The sequence below is a fragment of the Hippocampus guttulatus genome, chromosome 15, assembly GCF_054856545.1.
Source record: "Hippocampus guttulatus isolate MCC_2025c chromosome 15, RoL_Hgut_1.0, whole genome shotgun sequence".
Lineage (NCBI taxonomy): Eukaryota > Metazoa > Chordata > Actinopteri > Syngnathiformes > Syngnathidae > Hippocampus > Hippocampus guttulatus.
In genome coordinates, this window is record NC_141275.1 from 7,260,138 (window position 1) to 7,284,263 (window position 24,126).

The 24,126-nt window shown below is 41.4% G+C and overlaps 1 protein-coding gene across 2 annotated transcripts in view; it reads right to left on the reverse strand.

Annotated features, from left to right (window-relative positions):
* Nucleotides 1–23,527, reverse strand: part of gabra3 (gamma-aminobutyric acid type A receptor subunit alpha3) — a 63,178-nt gene extending 39,651 nt beyond the window's left edge. For both annotated transcript variants that reach the window (XM_086131044.1, XM_086131043.1), the window contains exons 1-2: nt 23,111–23,527; nt 2,263–2,369 (exon numbers count right to left, since the gene is read on the reverse strand). In XM_086131044.1, the coding sequence (XP_085987170.1) occupies nt 2,263–2,348 (86 nt within the window). In that variant the 5' untranslated portion in view covers nt 2,349–2,369; nt 23,111–23,527. The remainder of the gene's footprint in view (nt 1–2,262; nt 2,370–23,110) is intronic.
* Between the last annotated feature and the right edge of the window lie 599 nt (nt 23,528–24,126).

Here is a 24,126-nt window from a genome sequence, read left to right on the forward strand (position 1 = left end):
AAAAATTAATTTTGACTCTTCCTGACTGGCGAATCCAACCGACACACCCAAGCCTATTCTTCTCTCTGCTGATCTGATCGACCCGTTTGACAGGTGAAGCGTTTGTCCAATTCCCTTCTAAGTTTGTTTGCGGCGTGCCTATTCTTTTGCAAACAGATTCTATCAATTCTGTTGCAGGAGTTTCTGTGAAACAAACTATCTGGCATGTCAGGTTCCTTTTTGAATGTCCAAGTAAAATGTCCCGAGTTGCAGGATGCCAGTTCCCCAAAGGGGTTTTGTCAGCTTTGTGGTAATTCATCAGGAATGTCTTCTTCCTCAACTATACTAAAGCCGATTTGGATTCTGATGATAGAATCAGAAGGCACCGAAGGGAAGTGGCAGCTCTCCGACTGAGGAATCTCTCTTGATCCAGAGACATTTTGTGTTCTGATGTGCCGACATTCTAAATATAAACGACTATTAACACATACATTCGGTATTACTCGAATTCAACGTAGTAAAGAATGAAACACGAGCACCCCGGCTGATTGCAGCCAAGTAGCGCAATACATTATTTCTTTAAGAGCTAGTTAATTACAATTTCTTTTTATTAAGGCACAAAACACAAAAAAAATTGACAGTGGACATTTCTGGGAAAGGAATGTGTGCACTTGATTATGGTTTAGGTAATTATGGAAAGAAATTCCCAATTCTGCAAATCTTTGAAAAGTGGTGTGCTCTGGTCATAAATAATATAATCCACTGCCTACTTGGATTCCACTGGAAGGAATGTGACTTTTTTTTTTTTTTTTTTTTTGGTCCCGAAGGATGTCAGCATTTCATATACTGTATGTTATTAATATGCTGCTCTCATAAAGCATAACATGGCTATCCATAATTAATGAAATGGATACTGCCAATCGTTTGCCGCACCCTCACATCAAGTTTTTAATACCAAGAAAAGCTGAGAGTGGAGATCCTGGGATTCTGTAAAAGGAGGAAACAATAAATAAACAAATAAATATATATAGATATATAATTCAGTGGAATAATGATTCGATATGGTATGGCTGTTGCATTTGCTACAGTATGTTTATTCATGTAACGTGTCAAAGTTCTCCAAACGATTCAAGTTGATTAAATTCAAAGAAACGACAAATCATCAACAATATCGATGGTGTGCATCTCCCATACAAGATGATTTCATCACATGGCATGGGGTGATATACCTTTGAAATTGTAACCAAGTCATTACAACACAACTTGCTCCTAATAACTAGGCAGAACCATGTGGCACGATGACAAAGTAAACAAGGCTGATCTTCTTCCTCTTCCTCTTCTTCTTTTTCACACTATTCTGATTTCTTTCCCCAGCCTGCCTTCTTATTAGCTTGGTGAGCTTTTGCTTCAGCGTTCAAAATCTCTAAAGCGCTTTACATTTTGCTACCCCCCCACACCCCCATCCCCGCGCTATAATATCCTGCCTTATCAACAATGCTAACATGGCAACCAGCGCACATTCTCTTCCCATGAAATTACAAGGGGCATGATTAGAATGACACCTAGACACAAAGGGGTGGTCTTTCTTTTAGCTGACTCTTAACACACACACACACACACACACACACACACACACACACACACACACACACACACACACACACATTCAAAAATGTGCACAAGAAGCAGGAGCGAAAAATGCTGTGAATGGACAATCACAGCTGTGGTGTGCTGCACAGTGCAAATTAATTCACCAGTCAGTAAAATGTATGGTAGATCTGTGCAAAGGAGTGCACAATTTAGATGGGGAGGACAGGCTCACCTTGCTTCAATATCAGGTGGCGCAAGTTCTGTTTTAATCAACATTGAAATTCTCAATGTTGTTGGTAGGAGAACAGTGTGAGCAAAACATATTACGGAAATCAAATGTCGATACGTTGACTTCATTTGGCAAAATGACTTGCAGGGAAATATTGCAAACAAACTATGAGCTAACATGGCAGTCTGTTTAAATGTATCTGCACTTTCTTTTTGACTACCATTCAGTATCATTGAATTCCTTTCATTTGATATATCTGATGAGATTGTACAGGTGGACCTAATGATGTGTAGGGTGAGTTTCTATGTTGGCTCGATGACAAGGTCTAGTTGTAGCAGTCAGCTTGATTAATGAGGCGTGATATAAAACACCTCAGGTAAACAATAGCTGGCAGAGAGAACGGAAGACTGTAAAATGCACACGGTGGAACAGAGAGTGTCTGAAAGGAGATCATTTTGTCCTACCTGGCTTGCGGAATCATGCTGAGGCATAGGAGGAAGAGCCGCAAGGCCAAGTGCGGGCGTTCAAGCTTCCAAAACGCAGCAGCCATAGCAATTTAGACAGAGGACTCCTGAGGGAAATGACAGACCATGATGTCATGTTGACTTCAACCTTTTCATCTTAATGTTGTTTTACAAACACTCTGATTGAGGTTTTTCACAAATATCGACAATGTAGTTAATGACACAGAGAAAGAAGTGCAGAGTTATCTAGGGTAGACAATATTGGGGACGTTTGCTGTTTTATGAAGATGCGCTTCACCGCTCGCACGTTTTCTTTACTGCGGGGCAACATGCACATACACGGTGCCGCATACGTGCTTATTAAAAACATAACCAAGACACACATACACACACACACACACACATGCACAGACACACACACACGTTTTGTGGAGGCAAATCTAACATTGACAGTTTGTAGTTCTTGACAAATGAAAACAGTGCAAACCTTTCATTTTTGATTTCGCCAGCCATGACAGATGAGTTTTCAACATGATCATTTGAAGTAATTTAAACATGTCTATCATCGTCCAATGCAATTTCAAACACAAATTTGTTTTAGATTCAATGATATAAAACATCCAAATTAGTATCTGATGAGGAAAACGTATAGAGTCAATAGAAATGACACATGAGAAGAACTACAGTGACGAACATCTCTTTGAAGCATTTTTGTGCTTTAGGAAACATTTATGTCTGGATTTTGGGGGGGCTTGGAACGAATTAGGGCATTTACATGGAAAATGCATCTCGACTTCCAAACTTTTCTAGTTAAGAAATTTCTTCCAGAACCAATTCATTTCGTAAGTAGAGGTACCACTGTATTTTGAAATGTTCGGTTTTGTTCCTCTATCACAACACTATCAGAGATCACATTTCTCATATCGCCATCTCTACTGCCAACAGAAACCAAACAGAGAAATATTCCCACTTGATTTTGGTATTGGAGCTCAGCAGAGTGAATTTGCACGCCTAATTTTGTAACCAGTCAGTGATGCCATGTCACCTTTGAACACCGTTGCACATGCAGCATTATTCTCGAGCCATGTACTGTAATATGGCAGTCATACTACACTTTACACACGGATGAAATTACCACTTCTCATGGCTGCTCTCAGAAATCGGCGGATTTGCTATATTGAATGCAGTCGAAAACCGCCATCTCTAAGGGGGGGGGGGGGGGGAAGCCAAACAACCTCGGCAGAGCAGATGCACGGTCACTGGAGCGCACATCTGTAACAGCTGTTTTATCCTTTAAAGGCTTTTATTGTGCTTTTGTGAGATTGTGCCCCGTTTACGGCCAGCGGGATCAAACGGTCCCCTCGGGGGAAATTGGCGTTTTCTCTGTTACTGAAAGCACTTTCTCATTGCACGAAGAGCAAACAAATGATTGGAGATATAGATAGCTTTGCTGCTTCGTCAAATGCCCTCTACACTTCATTTGGCAGCCATTAGGTGAATATGCTTAAGAGGAAGCTGTCGTATTGCAGCTCGATTATATCCGGAGAAACATACGGTTGGCTTTGATTGCATTGCGTTGTAGAACAAAATTGCACAAATCAACGTCCTCCAAGTTCATCATGTGCTTACTGTTAGATTAGGCCTCTTTGGCACACATAATTAGATTGTGATTCTCTCAAAGGTTGCGAAAAAACAACAACAGCAACTAATTTAATTTTTAGGTCAAGGGAGCAGCCAAGCAGGCTGAGAATGAAAAATATTGTCACCTAATGGAGGGCCATTCACCATTCACCGGCGGCTCAGAAAAAGGCTCATTTTGTAAAAGCCTGGCTTGGCCTTGGCCCACTTCATTGATCCTTTCCGCTTCTGTAACATAATGTATGGAGCATGCTGATAATTTCAATGAATGCACTTTGCCATTGTGCTTTTGTGTCAGGCAATAGGCCAAAGGCTCACATCCAATTCACAAATACTACAATGCACACTGTAAGAACACATAATCAAACTGCCTATTTCTTTACATTCTCTTTTTGATGTATTTTATTTTGGTTTTAATACATCACAATACAATTGTCCTTTACCCCTGCTCCCCCTCCCCCAAAAAACAAAAACAAAAACAAAAACAAAAACACCTCACAAAAAATGCATTTTCTATGGAGGCCTGGAACATATTAACATTTTACTGGATGTGAATGGGGAAAATATATTTGATATATGAATAAATTGAGTTACAAGTGTGGTCATGTAACATATTCGACTCATAAATCAATGTAGCACTGTAAAAGGAAACACTATTAGACTATGACGAATGTGTGTGTTTCACCCATATTAACTTCAGGAACATCTGACATCTGACTGGATATGCAAATGAGAATTTAATCACACCCAAGTTGGTCCACATGCATTTGCAGAGTAACCGCTTACATAATTGGAATGGCACTCATTAAGTCTCAGGCAAAAGAATCAAATTTGGATGAGCACCAAATCGTTAACTTTTACACACCGTATATACATTAATAGATGTAAAAACAGGAACATGTAATCCAGAAAAAACACGTCAATTACAAATACGCATATACAGCGTGAAGAAAAAAATAATTTTATTAGACATGACAATTTCAGCCTTCACAGACAGCGAGATTTGCTTCCGTTTACCAGGCATGTGCGCCGTGCCTCCGTCAAGTACAACACTGTACAAGTCGATCAGTAGTATTGCTAAGCAACAGAGGGGAATCCTGTGCTGTAAATTTTGTTAATAAACGAGCCATTAGGTGGCAATTAGCTTCTCACGGTTCCTTGTATCGAAGGCCTTTTCACTATTTTGTGGGAAAAATCTGGTCGTTGTATTGAAGCTCATATAATCAACGTGTTTGTTGTAAGCACAATCGGCAAATGGCAAATGAAGAATGTCAAATCGGGACTTTGAAATGTGAACGTTATGGGGGTGGAAACGTAAACGGGGAACGTTAAAAAGCGGTTCGACTGTATTGTGTTATTGTTTTATTCGCTGAGAATGTACCAAAAATCCTCATCTCATGCTACACAGCACTAAAACATTTTGTGGAAATCTTCATGACAGAAAAGAAATAATTTAAGACTAGGCGATGAAAACATAACATCCCTAGTGGATGCAACAACGATATACAAGGAGCCAATTAGATCAAGATAATGATCTTGTAAGGTATGTAAATACAAACGCTATTTTTACTCCTTCCTTTATGCATTTTGTTCAGGCTAATACTGCATGATTAACCATTAAAGGTTTTATGTTGAGTAATGAAACCAAATTATACCCCCCGGACACATGGATGTCATTTCCTTGGCTTTTAATGTCTGACAGAAAAGGCCATCATTTCTTCTCATGCACACAAATGACCAGGGCCTCTTAATGTCCTGGAGACACATCAATATTTTAAAATATACTTCGATCCCTCCCACTGGAACGCACAGCTGTTTTGCTGAACGAGTTAAAACTGTTAAAAAGAAAGTCCCATTAAAAAGATGCACAGTATCCTCATGAGGTGATGAATACGCAAACATGATAAAATGAAAAATAATGTGGATTGAGTCAGACACGAGCCCCAATTAGAAAAAAAAAATGCAAAGAAAATTTGCTCAATGGCAATATTGCAAAGTCTTGCAAATCCTTTCCATTTGACGAGAACAAACACAAAGAGTGCTGCCGGCCTACCGTCTATACAGTTGCGTACCTGATCTACCAATGCCTGTCATGCAAATCGAGGGCTCACTTCCTGGGGCTCTGACTGCTCTGGAAACAAAAGAAGAAAGGAAGACGCGCACAAAAAAAAACTATGCTTTTGTCGGCAAATTAAAAATAGCTTCCCTCAGGTGACAATAAACCTCAAGCGCTCAACATTTCACACTGTTAACGTTTGTGTTCTTTTCTCTCGTCGTTTCTTTTCGCAGGCTGAAGAAAAAGGCATAAATCACAAAAACTCAGCTCATTTTATTTGACATAATCAAAAAGCCGGAACAGCATTTTTGATTTATTTTTCAGCATTTTGAGACTGTATGTGTTTGCAAAGAGATTGCGGCATTAAAGAGGAGTGATTAGACCCTTTGGGACTGGGTGGAGGCTAAATGCTCTCTTAACTCATTCAGTGTCAGCCATTTTCAGACGCTCTTGAAAAAATATGTATGTGGAGTCTGAAAAAATGTCTTTAGGAGTGAATGAACAAATTGAAAGAATTCTCAAAAAGGATGGGGGTCATCAACAAAACGAAAACCTAGATGACCCCCAAAAATAAAACAAGCAATCTAGCCTCTAGTCCAGGGGTGGGCAAACCTTTTGGCTCGGGGGCCGTATTGACTTTTAAAATTTGACAGAAGGGCCAGGTCAGCACGAGCTATGGTACATTTAAAAAAAAAACTGCATTTGTTGACAGTCCATATCAAACATCAACAGAACAAAAGCATGAAAGTACTGTATTAATATACTTTTTTAAATGACAACAGTGTTGTTGATGATCTATTTTAGCCTGTGCATTGCTGCAGATGGGTTGTGATCAGACCAGTAGAAGTAGAGCGATACATGGGTCCTAGGTGGTCGAAAAGATCCCCCCCCCCCCTGTGTTCTGCAACTTCAAGTCAATGCGCCACCTGGCGGTGAAGTGCCTGTCATTACAAGTCCAATTGAAATGAATGGAATCATTCACATTGAATCTTAATTGTGGACCAACCTTCGGCGGGCCGGATTAAAAAGACCAACGGGCCGGATTCGGCCCGCGGGCCGTAGTTTGCCCACCTCTGCTCTAGTCTTTTGTGTTTTCCCGCGCCTCTGCAAATTACGATGATAATAATGTTGATCAGGCTGGAAAGAAATGAATAATAACAATTTAAAACTCAACCTTATTATCTTTGTTGTTCATCCATCTCTTGGATTTCATTAGATCGCTGTTGTTATTAGACACAAGCTTAAATCTTGTTATCAAGTAAGTTACATTTGGGAAATGTTGCTGAATTAATGACTTTTTTGTTGTTGTAGCCTTGTTCTAACTGTTGTTTTGACTATTTTTATATGCCCCTTTTTTAAAGTGTTTGTATGCAAGCTATTATATAATTATATTGGCAGCTACATGATTAATTTATTGGGTTATTTCCCTGGTGGTCTATTTGCGCGTTATGTTAGACTGCTGGTGTTTTGTCAGGATTTACGTTTGTTCCTCACAGATGTTGTAATTGGAGCCCGGAGCCATCTGACAATAAGATTTTGTGAACAATTTAGGGCAGAAACAAAATAAGTTGAATGCAATTTTCAACTCCCTGTGCTAAAGCTGCCCGAGTATTTTTCTCCTAATATACTGTTGACAGTTGATGGAACAAACAGTCACACAAGAGTGAAACAAACAAAAGTCTAGTTCATCAAATATGAAGATATTTAATCTCCTCAAAAGTTTGGGAGACTCGCCAAATTATTGAATTGGTGCTAAATCAAATCTGTCGGGAGAGTGACAATGGCTCTCATTCAATACGATACAATAATGCTGATTTATATTGCGCTGTCACAACAGCTGCAGCTGTAACAAAGCGCTTAACAAAACAGTTAACATAAAATAAAATAATAAACACAACACATAACATTCAAAAGCAAAACAAGGAAAAACAATGTACCGTAAATGTCCTTGGGTTGTGGAGAATTGTTTTTTTTTTTTTTTTTTTAAAGAAAGAGGAACTTTCGCAGAGACACATTTAAATATTTGAACAGTGGCGCTAGTTCCTTTATTTTTATTGCAGAAAAATTTGAAAATATACTACATACTGTATATATATATATTTTTAAAAAATTAGTTACCCCTGTTGAAATGCCAGGTTTCTGGCATATCAATAAATGAGACCAGACACATCGTGACCAAACCATATCCACCAGTACAACGGAACAACAAATTGGGTAATTAAAAAAAAAAATCCATGTTTTGGAGAGAGAAAGCAAAAATGAACAATCGCGCAAGCATAATTGGAGATGGGGCTCGGTTCAGAATTAATCGGCAGCACACAAGTGTCACCATATTTAAAATGTCTCGAACCCCAAATGAAATTCACAAAAAGCAAAAATCCTGACTTTTTTTTTTTTGTTGCCCACACTGATTTATATCTGTAACTGTTCATCCTGTAATTCTCTCCATTTTGAGTACGTGGCCAGTTCCCGCGAAGAAAAACAACCTGATGAAAAAAAAGCATAATGCCGCCACGAACATGCTCCACTCACTGTCAGTATGATTTTCTTTCGGTGATGCACTCACCAGCCAGTACTTGCCAACAAATTCCTGCTGCTCCTTCATTACTGTTTTCAGCCCCTCGGCAACCTCCCTGACCAGTTTCAATCATCAGTTTTCGAGGGGCACCGAGTTCTTGTTGCGCCATATTTTCCTCACTTTGTGATGACTGTCATCAACTGTGTTCCATCGACTATTTAGTGCCTTCGAAATTCTTGTCTGCCCTTCTCCTGACTGATGCCTTTTGAACAATGCGGTCCCTCTGATGCCGCGGAAGCTCTCTGCAGACTATGACTTGCGCTGTAAAATATGGTGACAGCCATGTCAGGAAAAGCTGAGGACAACACCTGATCTTTTGAGAATAATAAGAATAAGAAGACCTTTATTCGTCTCACAATGGAGAAATTCCCAATTTACAGCAGCAAAGTTCTGAAAGAAAGAAAGTAGAAGAACAAAAAGTATAGGAGCTGCTGTAAAGGCAGTCACTCTCGCAGCTGGTTAATCGTTGGCACTTAAAATGATGGGAGGTTTGTGCTGACTACCATTGATTAATTCTGAACTCAGCCACATGCCTGATATGAATGTCCGTGCGCGGTTCCAATCACATTATCGCAGTTGTTTATTTATCCTTTCGCCTCTTTTTTTTCTTTTGAGTTGTACTGGTTACTGGTCGGATTCATGGTGGAAAGGTTTTGAAATGATCTCATTTGTCTCATGTTTTTAAGACCTCAAAAACTTGGCATTTGAATCTCGATGGGATACGGAATACGATGTTGATTTGGACGGTCACTCACTTTAGTCTCGGCTTTAGCGGGTAGAAACGCATGCGCTTTGGGGTTTAGGGCCGCCGATTGATTTTGCCAGTATTAGTCTGCCAAAGTCAATTCGCAGACGTTCCACTCCCCCCCTCCTTGATGAACTCCTTTGTTGTTTTGGCAGTGTGTTTTGGGTCAATCATTTTCTGGAAGATGAAGGATCAGAGCCGCATCTTTTTCGGGTTTGCTTCGATCTCACTCTAGAAGCATTCTTTGAATTTTAATGAAGAGGGTGTACAAAGTGGTATGGTGAATTTTGAAGATTTTAGTCCGAGATATATTTTTTGTGACTGCTTTTTTTTTTCTTGTAATATGTTCTCACACAGGAGTTTTGGTGCCCCCTACCTCCCCCCCAGGTTACAGATATCTAGATATTATGTAGATTGCTTACAGAGTTCGCTATTTTCAAAAACACAATCAAAACGACTCTCTTGACCTCCTGCTGGATCTCTTATATGACCATTCCTTCCCTATTTATCAACTCTGCGAAGTATACAATGTACAGGTGACCGGCAACTGTCCCCTGACACATGCCCAAGTCGCAACAACGAGTTCAATGAACCATATTCATCCAAAACCACTTTCCTTGAGGTAGTATAGCTTTTGTTTATGGAAGGTTTTCAATTATTCATTGATGGGCTGGAATAACTGGAAGAGTTTTACCTGCGTGCTGTACATTTTCTGCTCGACTCACACTCGATAATAAACATGCTGTAGTATGGTAAGTGTCCTGACGACGACCCCGGTTCGCAACCCAGCGCCCGTTGGGAGTGGGGGAACTCGATCAGATAAATGGAATAATGAGCTAAATCAGTAGGACTTTTGCAATTAGGCTCGGCGGCAACACCGACGCGCTGCAAATCTGCATACAAATCACTTAAACTTAATTAAAAAAAACCCGCAGCTATTAAACTAAGTGAGAGGTGCCGGCTTTGGAGGAGAAATCTGTTGCTGTTTATGAAGGAGGGATGGTGAAGTGCAATGCGTCCTTTGGCACTTACCACCTGTGCAGGTGTTACCTTACGCCTTGTTAGGACATTTCTGCTCATTCCCTTAACAATTCACCATGTGAACCTTTGGTGTGAATCCAAACCCCGCCATAATAATGTCATGTTTGGAATAATGGAAGTAAACAAAATTAGTCGCAGTTGAGCAATGAACATAAGAATGACTATGGCGGCTGAAAAAGTGCACCATTTATTCTGATGTCGAGTGAAGAAATGCATTAGTGTTGTTATAGTGATGAGAGGAAAAGCAAGTGATTATCTACTTGGTTAAAAAGAATCAATCAATGTCTGTCAGTATTTCAGTGATGGAAAAAAAAAGCAGGCAAAAGCAAGCATCAGTAGGCCCTCCTGATATTAAACTACAAAAATTACAAACAGCGTACTGTACATATAGTTTGATAACTTGTCATTCGTCGTGTATTTGGTATTCGCTTATGTTTAGTTCATACTCTACACGTGTGCCGGATTTTCCAATAATTTATTCCAAAGCAGCACCTTCGACTTGAAGAAATGGAATATTTGTGAAAGGATTAACCAGACCGGATTCTTTCAAAGCCGGCGGCATTCCATGGCCGACTGAGTGGGGGACCCCCACCCCCCCTCCCCACACACACACACACATGAAGGATAAACGAATATCACTGTTCGGTTGTTTGTCCTCACCGGATTTTGAATAAAGTGTGAAGCAAGCTATTGCTCATTTGGGTGGTTAACCAGACTGGATGAAATGTTCCACGTGGGCACCTTGAGGAATGCATGGATGGATGCGAGCTGCGGTTGCGTTCTATGGGAAAAAAAATATACTGCGGAAAGAAGAACGATTTGAATACTGCTTTAAATGCTCTTGATATGACATGCATTTACCACGGGTACCTGCATGGTTGCAAATCTTCAACAATCAAAGTGAGGCGTGCAGGGAATGATCTTGCCGGTCAACATAGTAATCCGGTGCCGCGAGGTTGCTACGGGAATACAAATGCATCACATGCAATCGATTTAGCACCCAATAGGCCGCTCGTGGAAGAAAGGATAAGGCCTTTGAAATGGACCGAAACACTTCAAACCAGGGAAAATTTTTGAACCGTGTGCCTATTTTAGTTTTTGTCAACACCGGGCAACGGGTGTCTCGCGTTTTGTTTTGGCCCATTTCGGTGTAAAGTTGTTTGAATGATTCATGAATAACAGCATGTGCCACCTGTTTGCAAGGCAGTCATTATTTCATGATGAGCCTGCTCAGGAACCCCATGATTCCATTTTGGATCCATTTCTGGAATCAGGTTTTTGGTAATTGCATTCTCAAATAATTGATGGTGTGATTATCATACTTTGACTTTCCAATACAAGTGAAGCTAATTTAGCCGCACAATAACGAACAATCAAAAGCGCAGACATGTTTGAGGACGTACGTGAGGAAATAAATATGGATGGGCTCTTTGTTTTTGAGAAGTTTCATCATAGGGAGTGGTTGGTTTTGAAGGGTTAGGAAATGCAACACTGATTGATGGCGTGATGAGCAGTCTCCCCATAGGCGGTCCTCAATTTTTTTTTTTTTCCTGAAAGGCACAAAAGGCTTTTCGGCTTAAACTCATTAGCATGAGAACACACAAATGTTTATCATAAGTCCACGCAGTCAAAATAAAATTACACATTTACATATAACATGATATCACCATTTAATAAATATTCACCCAAATGTTGAGAGTTTGCATTTTTAAAGTGTGCTGACAGGATGAGCACTGACCACTAAATCATAAGGTATCGTGTTAGTTGTTCCAAGTTGGGACTATCATTATCAGGGCAAATCTTCACTCCTCCCTTCACCATGCACAAAATAATAATAATCTTGCTACCATTATTTTGCTTCCAGTCGCTTTTGTGAATTGTCGTCTCTCGAGGCGTATAACTGACACTAAATACACCAACAAATTCGCGGAGTTGGCAACAAACACTGAAGACAATTTGTTGCCCGTACTTAACTTGTACTGCCCACTTTCGGAACAAAAACACGACATATATTATGTTTCATTTTGACTGTTTGCCAGGAACAGTCGGAGAGTATGGAATGAGCTGGCCGTATCACGTCTTTGGTAGAGCGTAAACCTCATTTCTCTGGAGGGAATCCTAATCAAATGATATATGTTTTGTTTTTTTGTTTTTTTCAATCTGACGATACCAGTACCGTGTCCAAGTTGCTGCAGGACAATTCTAAACCTATACATCCCTGCTGAAGGGTATTTGTGGGAGCAAAAAGATACCCCGGCTGTTATTATGTTGTAACCTTATTAAGGAGGCTCTCTCGACAAGAACATTGGCTTCTAGCCAGATTGCAATAAATTAACAGGCAGAAATCACTTGGGCACCGAGGGGTTGGATACTTTTTATTATCCAATAAAATCACTAACCATACATTTTGAGATGAGTCCAGAAGCAACAGCAAGTTCCGCTATTAACGCGTTCACACTGTTTAGGTTTGTTAATGAACCGTCGATGTCACACAATAAGATTGGCTTCTCAAAACCACAGCATCTAAATCTTCTGCTAATGAAACATTACTTGGATGAAGTGAATCGGGTCGTGCATGTTCAAATCTTTTACGATGATGTTTTTGTTTTTAAGACAGTAAAATGAATGCATACAGTATGTTTGGGTTATTAATTTTTTTTTTTTTATCCGACTCAATCTGAAGTCAACGAATGGCGCAAAAAAAAAGGGGGTTTGACATGTGGGGGAACGTTTGAGTTAATTCCATAAAATAGAAATATGCCGATAAGTAATTACGAATGGATCTTCAGTGATTCATGTGTGTGGAAAGATCAACCTTACTTTACTCATTTATTCGATCTTCCTTGGTGAGCCTTTTCATATCCCTCAACTCATAAAATACTTGAACAGGCCTACATATAACACGTACATATATGGTGGGGGTTTTTTCACCAAAGTCTTTAGCCAAACACGTCAAGCTCTGTTCTGTGATTGCATTGGGAGTTAGGAGTCAATAGTGCAAGACGATGAGATGGGCTGGTAATTCTCAGATGGGATTTCCGGGTCATTTCCATCAATCAAGAGACTCCAAATGTCCCCTTCCATCATGGGTGTAACTTGGGTCTGTGGATGAACATGTCAGGTCAGTTTGACAGACATTTTATCAGTCTTCGGAATTGGTTGATATATATATATATATATATTTTTTTTTTTTTTGCCAAGCTATTAGAGCTCCATCATTTTTGTGCAGACACAAAATGTTGACGGGCAGAGACAGACACAGACACAGACAGACAGATGAATTCCTATTTTCAATTTAGTTTTCGAATAGTAATTTTGGATGAGGATAATTGTAAATAGACATAGTCATACAGCTTAAATTTGGAGTCAATGTCAAGATGTTACGGCCGTTGCTGACATGAATGACAGCTATATAGCATAGCAGTAATTGGTATGCAACTGCTTACAGCCTTGCAAAGAGCGTTTGGGTTTGACTGGCTCAACAAAATAATTTCAACTGCTCTTTGGAATCATATTTGCCTCATCCTAACATGTTGATTTGATGACGACGTCTGGATATCTATAATTGACAGGACATGAATGTACTTGAAAGTTTCTGGGCTCAGAAAAAATGGAGCACTGTAACAGTAAAGTGCATTTTCAAAGTTGAAATGGAGTTCCAAAGCTTGTGCTCAAATCTAGATGGATTGAAGAAAATTCAACCACACTCAAAATATACGATGTAGTATCCGGAGCTTTAGCATCCATTTTCATACAAAAATCCTGTCACTCAAAATGAATTTACTCCAGATGCCCATCCGCTTTCTCATATGATACAATAGGATATGACTGATGGGCTTCATACCTTAAGTTGAAAGCAGAGCTTTAAGAAATCTTATCCCAAGAACTGATGTTGCGGAAAAAGTCTCTGCTCCAAATTCCCAAATACACATCACGTTCCATTCCCATCACATTATGCTGCCTGAATAGAAAACATATCTCAATTTCATGCGTAGAACCTAATGCGGTGTACGGAGATATGCATATCAATAGTATTATTTAATTTGTGACCCCATTTACCCCCTGGAGGGACGGGACAAGGGTAACTAACTGTGGGCACTCTGATAAGCTTATGGCCTGGGTGTGAGCCCTCACAAAGGAAATATTCGCAGTCGCTTTTTGTGTGGCCGGTCGGGTCCCACTAAATATGAATGATGGCGGCGCTGAAGGCGCCTCTGGCAAGTGTGACTCCAGCTATGGCTGCTTGGTCTCATGGAGGATACAGCGCCAGGTGTTGAGGCTGTGTAGCACTCTGTGTGAGCATGACTGATTATGACTGCAGAAAGCATGATGCCGGATGCTGCACAGGCGAATGCTGGCGGAGACTCTGGCAGCTGACGGTATAAAACAGCTTAGTGCATTCTGCTCCTTGGACTGTGACGGCATCAGCCCCACGATGGAAATGTGACAGGGTATCTGCGCTGAACATAATTCTGGATGCTCTGTGTGGGGCTGCTGCTGGAGCGGCTGGCAAGAGTGACTCTTGTGATAAAAGCAGCTTTGACTACTAGTGCAGTAAGTATCACTCGGGAGAAGTTTGCTGGTTGGGCAGAAGCTATGATGAACACTGCCAGTGTATCTGACAAAGGCGGTAGGCAGGAGGACATTTTGGGTGGGGCTGTCAAGCAAGCGAAAATACTGAGTATCACTCTCTCCCTACAGTCTATCAAGGATAAATTCTGAGCTGTTGCTAGTGGTCGTCCTGTCCTTGCTGAGAACGATGCTTGCGTTCTTGGCATGAAGTCAAACTCATCAAAACAGGAGCGAGAGCCTTGCGACCGTGCAATCCAGCCTGCTTGTGGCGTTCGCCGATAGACATCGAGGCAATTCCGAGGTCTTTCTTTGCAGCCTAGTAACAGGAAGATGACAACCGTGCTGATCGTAAAAGATTGTTATCCATTACAGCCCTCTTTTGTCCGACCTCATTCTGCTGTCAAACATTGCGGCGATGGTAGTAGATGCTGGTGTCAGGACACTGTCTTCAAATAATTCAACTCAAAATCAAGCACCAGGCCACCTTTTACCATGAATTTGTTTTCTCGTTTTAGCACTAATCTGATTTTTCTCTGAGCACGTTCCAAACATATCTTCAGTCAGGACACTCCTGACAGTTCTAAACTAAATCTGAGCAGACTGGGCTTGTTCTGATTCGAAGTTTTAGACACAAGCTTCCCAAAAAGTAAGAGTAGAGTCTATGTTTTAACATGAGTGTTGAATGAGCCAAGGCACTCGGACCATGTCAATCGATTGTCCTCAGAATGTTGTCGAAGTGATGATTTGTATGTTCTAACTAGCAATACAGTATTACATGAGCTAAGGAGTGCCAAAAAAATAAAAGTAGTACAAGCCCGTCGGATTCCCGCACTGACTTTTTCTCACCCCGCTCCACTTTGCAGTCATTATATGAAACTTTATTTGTGTCCTATTTTCATTTAAAGCCACCCCAAACGTTGGACTTCTTTGTTCCTGTTCCTGTGTTACTCCATGGCAACCATACCCCATTGACTGAGTGGGTGCATCTGCAACAAATATCTGTGCGATAAACATGGGGAGGTGGACAAATATGGTATTGGGCGACACAGATATAGTTTCTTTTTATTATTCATACTGTGGTTATCAACAAAGATCGGCCGGTAGCTGTTATGATTTATGTGATGTTGGAGATTTTGACAGAGCGTGGTGGATAAGACATAAACAAAGTAGTGGGCATAGGGCGATGATCTTAATCATCGTCCATTTATCTATTTTTTTATACCGATGGTCCTCATTAGGGGGAGTTCATGCCAATCCAAGCGGACTTGCACAGAGCGTCTTAACCCCGAAGAGGCATTATTGCACGGTGTCCTTTTATATAATCTATGAGGATGTATTAAAAGCAACCCAGACTGTTAAATAAAGTGGAAATTGTTTGTGGAAATTCGATTTTAAATTAAGTTACTCACAACCAAATAAATCATTGGGCAAACATGTCAATAGAGTCAGGGATTCTTTTAACCAGACTTCCGATGACTGGAGAAAAGGCTTTTCTCCACATCCAAGATGGACATCTTTTGTTTACATTCTATTCAGTCCAAACACTCATCAGGTTCGAAAGATTGGCCTCTTTACTTTTTTTGATATATTTTTTTACAGACGATTAGAGGTCACCTGGCATTAGCAAAAATGGCCAGACATCACACCATCGACCGTTCACAGCTCCGACAATGGGCATTTCTGGGGATTTCTCTGAAATTTTGTGAAGTAGCACTAATGACTGCAATAGTCCCATATGCATGCCAATTGTTTTGTTTTAGCTTGGCAACAGCATTTTTGTTGTTGTTGTGAGTCCCATCTGGGGTGCCATATTCGAACATGCCAATGCAATAGTGACGTAATCTAAATACCTTGTCTATTTACCGACTGCAATAGAGTGTAGGCTGAAACAGTGTGACTGTGGCCAAATGCTGCACAATTAAAATGCCTGCAGTTATCTGGCAGGCTATGATTAAAAATAATAATACGGTCTTAGTTGGGAAATCACCCTTGGAAAAAAAAAGGGGGGGGGGGGATTATTCCAGTATTGAAATCACCATGTACTTGAAATGACATGCAAAACATTGCAGGCATTTGCGTAAGAAAATCCATGTATGAACAACTAACAGCAATAACTAGGCACCTACGGTATACTGCTCGACAGGATTCGGTCCTAAAGGTCTAATAGGCCTGTGAATTACCTTCAGGACACAATCAAGCTTGTTTTAAAGCAAATAAGGCACATTTTTGATTGAGGTCGTAAAAATCAGTTTACAGCGCAACCTCTGAGGGGCATCATATGCAGTACACAAGGCTTGTATTGTTTTGCGGCACCACGGGAGCAGATGCCGACTCAGGCGGGACATATAGCGAGATCCCAATCTAATTTTGATGTAAAGATTCATTGCACATCGCCCACGCACACAGGAGGTTGAATTGTTTTCTTGATGAAAACATTCAGCCAAGAGCACCTGTGCCCCCTTCGCTGTGGTTGTGGCGCCCGGCGTACACAAGATTTTCAGATCCGTTTGAAAATCTCAAAACACTTGGTTACACGCTCACAAAAGTCGCTTGCTAACTTCCAGCTCCAAATCAAGTTCAATTGACATAAACGGGGCCACCATCTTTGTGGAATTTTCTGAAAAACAAAGAGTGAGCACTTCAACTGACGCAAAAATCCTCCATAATCAACACTTTCAGGAAAGACAATTCAATGATGAAATCACCTATTTTGCTGCCCACACTGCTCTTTACACTCTTTCACATTGTTTGAAATGTCACAGTAATTTCGAAGCATTGATTTTGGAAATTTGGCTCGTACGAGCCATTTAAGTGATTATTTTCTTTTACCAAGACTTGTCAGAGAAGGTATTTCCGAAGTAATCGGAGAACGGAAAGTGTTATGGAGAAACGTTGACAAATAACAGAGTCTTCCCGGTAGGAATCCGCAATTCCACGAAATTTGCTGCGCATTTCAAAGCTGATGCCGAACATCATGTTCTGCTATTGCTATTGATTCTTGTTTTAAGCTTCCGGTAGCCCCCTGGTGCTGACAATTAAGGGGCCTGATTGTACTGTAACGATAAAGGGTAGCGTGTCAATCACCGGAAAAACAAGGCTTGTAATCACTGAAGGCAATTCCATATCTCCATCGGTAGTACCAAGCTCCAATTACCAAGGTGACAACCATTGCCCTGCAGAGCGGTCTTTATCAAATACTATGACGTGGAAGTTGTAGACCACATTGGCTGATGACTGTGTGACGACTCCCGCTTGAGGAGTGCAATGCCATCCCTCAGTAGCGTGTTAACAACATGAGGAGTAGGTACGGTCGTGCCCGTGTCGAAATCTTTTTTCGACGCTCTGCTGAGGCTGCTGATAATTTGTTCAAAGTCGCAATTGTCAAAAGTTGCCAATGCAACTGCGGCTCGTCTGGTTTCTTTGCATGCTACCGATAAAACCTCAATCATCCAATCTGCCAAAGACTCAAACGCAACGTGCAAATAAGTGGTTTGGCATGCGAAGTGAATATCTGGCACATTTTACAACTCATATCAAAAATGAGGGTGGAGGTTATTTAAAAAGTTGTTTTGGCAAGAAGCATTGTTCCAGACAAATAATACACCAGATATGATTTCATTTGTATTTTGTTTTTTTTAGTTGATGTCTGTACTACATTTTGTAAGTAAGTCGCTGGTCAAATCTACAGACCAGAACAGAGTAGTCATCAGCAAGAAACCCGTGAAACCGCGTTGATGCCTCTCAACACCACTTAGTGCAAGTGGAATTCACGAGCAAGAAATATCCTCCCTCCTCTTTGTCCTGCAGGAGCTGTCCAGTATGACGATGGTCGGAGAGCAACAGGCAGTCCACCCTGCAATGTGCTCTGAGGGGGATTTCAACCTGGGGAAGCTGAGCGCCGCACTAACAAGGTTAGTCACAAGATTCTGCCATCAAGGAGAAACTCGAACCAAGCAGCAATAATACATCTGACTTTGTGCCGTACAAACATCAAGAGCCATTTTCCCTCTCAACGTGGACTTAAATATGAACGCCGAATGAAGAAGTGGGGTTGGCACGGCTAACTTAAGTATCACAAGGAGCAGTTTAAAAGCTGCAAGAATGCAACGTGAATGAAAAGTGATTTCATTTCCCTCAAGGGGGGAAAAAAAAAAATGAAGTGTCTGTAATATCTCTACATATAGTCTTTGTTTTGCTTGGAAAGAGACACTTTAATTGTTGGTTGTCTTCACAAAAACCATATCCTCACCCATTTGGCTGTTTTGCTTTATGAAACTTAATGCATGTACTGTATATATAGCGACGTATTTCCGAAGTACACACCTATTATGCAGACCGGTTGCAAAAATAGCAGGTACAATAATATCTTCAAAAATTTCTCCTGGGCAGTTGATACTGTTTTATCACATCAGACGACTGCACCTTACTGAAATCACGATGCATCGATTCGGTGGTATTCCATTCAATTTTTACTTGTCAGAGGTTTGTAACATTTCCCCGTTTTCTGAAAGCAGCAACCCCTCTGTATATATTGAAAGTTTTATTTTGATCGCTCCACTCGCAGGTAAAATCTATCCAGTGAATTGTGTGATTTAGGCAATTTATATTCCATCCGCAACCTTTCAAGTGTGAGGGGTTTTTTTTTTTTTTTTTTTGCAGGACCTGAGGATGTTTTGGCTCTGCAGTAGAGCTTCCCAGATATGCAGCTTTAGGCTTTACCTTGAACTTATGACCCGAAAGGTCTCAGGAAGACTGCAGTTTATGATTTGTGAAAATAAGGGCAAGGCTGTATTATATTTTCGATAACCTCTTCTTATCAGAAAAGTATTTTAAAAGCGAGAACAAAATTCTTTATTTTTGCTCGATACTGACAATGAGTTTTGGGTCAAAAGATGAATATGAGCAAAGTTTGCAGTGCACTGTACGAATGAAGTCATTAGGTTCACCGTTCCAATACTTTTGAACGGGGGTTTTTGTGTGGTGTTTTTCCTCGAGTCCTTCCTCCTGCTGCTTTGCACTTCAAGCCAAGCGCCAGCGATTGTGATAAACAAAAGGACATCTGTGGGCACATCTGAGTTGACCCCTACATCCTGAAAGAACTTTTGTTCCGCGTGAATCGATTTAATCGAGTATTATATGTCTCATTATTTTGTTTTCGTCTTCCAAAGCCAGTAAAATACACTTGAATCAATCCCATCACAAATTCAAACGGGGCCAGTGAGCAGCTTACAGTGACGACTCCAACAGCAGCTCATCAATCAATAGCCATTGATTTTCTCCGCTCATTATGCTCTTGTTGAAGATGTTTCGTCGAGTTTTGGTGAGTACTTTTATTCCCTAAATTGCTGAGATGCGCGTTCACACGAGATGAGTCTTGGCAGGAGTCCTCTGCCGCTGCCAAAATACTGTGAAACTACGCAAGTTGCAGTTGCTGACAATTGACCAAAGAATTGATATGATATTATCGATTCATGGACTGTGAGATAAAATACCTCTCATAAGCACAAATGTGTGTTTTTTTTTTAGAAATATATATTGGAGTCCATGCTTGTTATTTGTATAAAACACCACTTGGCTCGCTCGTTGTTTTGCTTTGTACCATTTCTGGTCATCTCTCGCCTGTCAGAGCCGCGATGCTCACACCCGCTCAGAGCCTCTTGGTCACGACTGACATGATCATGGTGGAGTTTTCAATACACTTGGAGGGCTCTTGTGATTCCCTCCTGCCAGCTAGCATCAGCCTTTGCATCATCAGACATTAGCTATGCATTAGGCCAACGCTTCTACTTGAGCCGGGTGGCTTTCGTCTCAGAAAGTAGCCTCTTGTAGAATGCGGGTGTCTTGACAATGTTTTTCGCTTACCGAGCCTTTTCTGAAACATGTTGTAAACATTTCATTTAGTTTGGGATAGTTGCCTCTCCCTCTGAGCAAAGAGGATGCTTTTCCTCAAGTCCCTTGGAGACGTTTATCTTCTAATCATTGGAGATGCTCTGCGGTTTTTACTGCATCGGTCCTTACTTGCCTCAAGGAATGATAGAGCAGAGTTAATCCTGTCAACAAATCCAGTGTTATTCCTTACACGTTGGATTTGAGTACATCTCCAGAGCCCAACGTCATGCAAACCCATCTTCCATTGCAAATTTCTTCAGCTACACTATGTCACCGAAATAAAGCACGTTTATCACGAAGCCTCACGGAAAATATCACCTGCCCAGACAATAAATCAGCTCCCTAGCATATATTTCCGGCGAGAAGACATTGTCTCAACAGCTGAAGAAACGGACTGCGAAAAGTCATTTACTTGCGGTCACACTCATGAGCGCAAGCAGTCATCGCTTTTTGAGTCCTGAAGTGTGCAAACTTGATAGGGATGCTGCGGGGTAGAACGTGTGAGTGTGCACTACATCAAATTAGAGCGGTGGTAAAACAGGACTATGTGACGGTGGGGGCGGAGGCCTAGGGGAGTTTAAAATGTGGCGACTGTGGCAGGAATGAAAGATGCTTTTCGAGGTGGGGGGGGGGGGATGACGTCTCATGGTCTTGATTCAGTAAGACAGCCGTTAAATAAAACCAGCACCCGGCCGCTCGCAAATGTGTGTGAATACGCACAAAGAATACGCATGAATAGACTTCCTAATGTGAAATGTCTGCACTTCACATCGGATCTACTTTCTACAGCGTGAACAAACATTTGCACCACTTAAATCCGGCACCCAACTCCTTTGTTCGCATCATTTCTCGGAGACCACCAATATTTACAAGTCAATATCAACAGCACAGACTACCTTAAACAAAGGAACATCGGTCATGTCATTTTTCACAAATGTGCAAAGGGCAGGCGGAAATTGTGCGGCAGTCATAGATCTTTAGAATCGCGATTATTTTTTTTTTCAATTATGTTAATGAAATGGGGAAAGCATTTCGGGGAAAACAAACATGACTTTCAGCGTTCTTGTCATTAATATTGCTATGATGTCATGAAGAAAGAACATAAAGTTCTCAATGACCTCCATTGTTGCCTCCACCGAATTTCTCTGTTGGATTCATTGGACCTCTGATATGATGTGATACCAATTACGTAGATGGCACAGCTTATCAAAACAAACTCATGCACAGAACAAGTTAAAAGTTAGGAAACATCCTTTCAAATCAGGTTTTTTTTACATTATTTTAAAAAAATCCTTGACACAATTAAGAAATATAGATGGAATTATTTTGTAAACACAAAATTTTGAGCAAAACAGAATATATTTTATAATTTTGATTCTCCTTCTTTTTTTTTCCACCTTTTTCACCTCAACCGCCTAAAAAGATGCGAGCAAGACCTCTGGTTCAAATCGCATCTTCAAGCCTTTCTGTGTGGATTTGTTCTCCCATGTCTGTCTTCGTTTATGTTTGCTGCTTTCCCATCAGAAACAAAATATAATTTCCAGCCACTTCCCTTGACCAAGCCCTCAATCTGATTCCAGGTTGCTACACAGTGGCAGCCCACTGATCCGCAAGGATGCGATAAATTCAAAGCATGTCATCGTACGTTGTTAAAGTACCTTTGCCTTTTTAACCTTACACACCAAATACATTGAGCTTACACAAACACATTACTAGGCGCATGTTGTCTTCAGCGGTGTTGATCGGAAAGATGGGTGTAAGACGGTGTGGAGCAAAGGGAGGGGGTAAGGGGGGGGGGTGTTTTTGCTGGAGCTTTGGTTCCAAGGTTAAGTTAGCGTCTGCTCAACAGCCTTGTCACTGGTTGCGGCAGGTTGTGTCTGACAGCTTTCCAAACAAACAAGGACAGTGCCGCATGTGCATTTCCAGTATTTGCGCCAACCTCTAATTTGCGTCACTGCGTCGTCACGTTGTTTTTAATTGCTCATTAAGGACGTGTCACCACCAGCTCTACCTTCTTTAGTGCCGCATTGGTTTGTCAGTGGGCTCGAGCTGGACACCACTGCAAAATACGCTCATTTCAATCCATGGTCGTTCAAAGCCCATCCTACCACGAAAAAAAAAAAACCCCCGTTCCCCACACACGCAGACAGACAACACAGCCGCATGCATGCATGGAGGAGACCTGTTAAACCATACACCGCAGTCGCGCCACAAGCCGCAGTTGTTGCATGCGAACGAAACGTGCACGTTAACTGAGCGCCACATGTGCGGCACCTTCATCGCAGCAAAACCCAATCAGAAGGAATGAAAAGGAAAAAGCAGCTCTCACCACTTGTTAAAAAAAAAAAGAAAAGAAAGAGATCGTCTTCCTGCTGTTTCTGCTTCTTTCCCCCCCTCCGGTCTTTGGAGTTAATGAGGTTCTGACGCGTGGTCCGGCTGATGTCTCTCTGCTGCCTTTTGGGATTCCTTTATTTTGTTTTGTTTTTTTTTTGCTTGTTGTCAGTGATAGAATAACAGAGAAATTGGCGTCCTCGCGCGCCCAAAAAAAAAAAAAAAAGCTCAGCCCTTCTCAAACTATCCTTCCCGCCCCCTCCATGTAGCCATCTCAGATTGGTGCTCTTCAGGAGGGGCAAACCCTGAAGCCGCGGGGGGCTGCGTTAGCGGCGCTGATCTGTCACGCGCTCCACCGGCCACGTGGACGCGCATCGCATGCTTGCGGGAGAGCTTGCCTCGTTGCCTTGTAATGTGCTCGATAACTGGAAGGGACCCCCCCCCCCCCATCCCCAACCAACAAAACGTTACAAGTATCGAGCATATGCAGCACGCCCCCCGATCACCCCACCCCCCGTTTTTTTTTTTTTTTTTGCTCCTTCTTGCGGCTTGATGAAAACACTGCAGAGGATGGACCCACTTGTTCCGCTCGGTTCAGAGGCAGGCGTCCTAGGTCCGGTTACCGATGACAAGAGATGCCGAGCTGAGAGTGATTTAGCAACCTCACTTGAGTTCAGTGCAAAGGGGAGGGGGGGAGAAAATGGGAGAAGATTACTCCCTCTTGTGTGACCTTGGGGGATGTTTTGGTTTAATCAGAGAGACGAGCTGTCTCGAAGAAGAAGGATGAGATTCGTCTTCTTTCCAGATTGGGCTCAAGGGTGCAAGGTGTCATCCCTCTGTTCTTGTCGTCAACATGGGAGACTGTGCCAACTCTCACTAGTGTGTGAAAACCCATACGAACCACTGACCCGATATGTGCTTTATGCTGCATATAAAGGTGAGGTTATATTGGATCACAAATCAAGACATGCAAGCAGCATTGTACAATTTGTTCAAAGTGTTTTACAGCAGCAA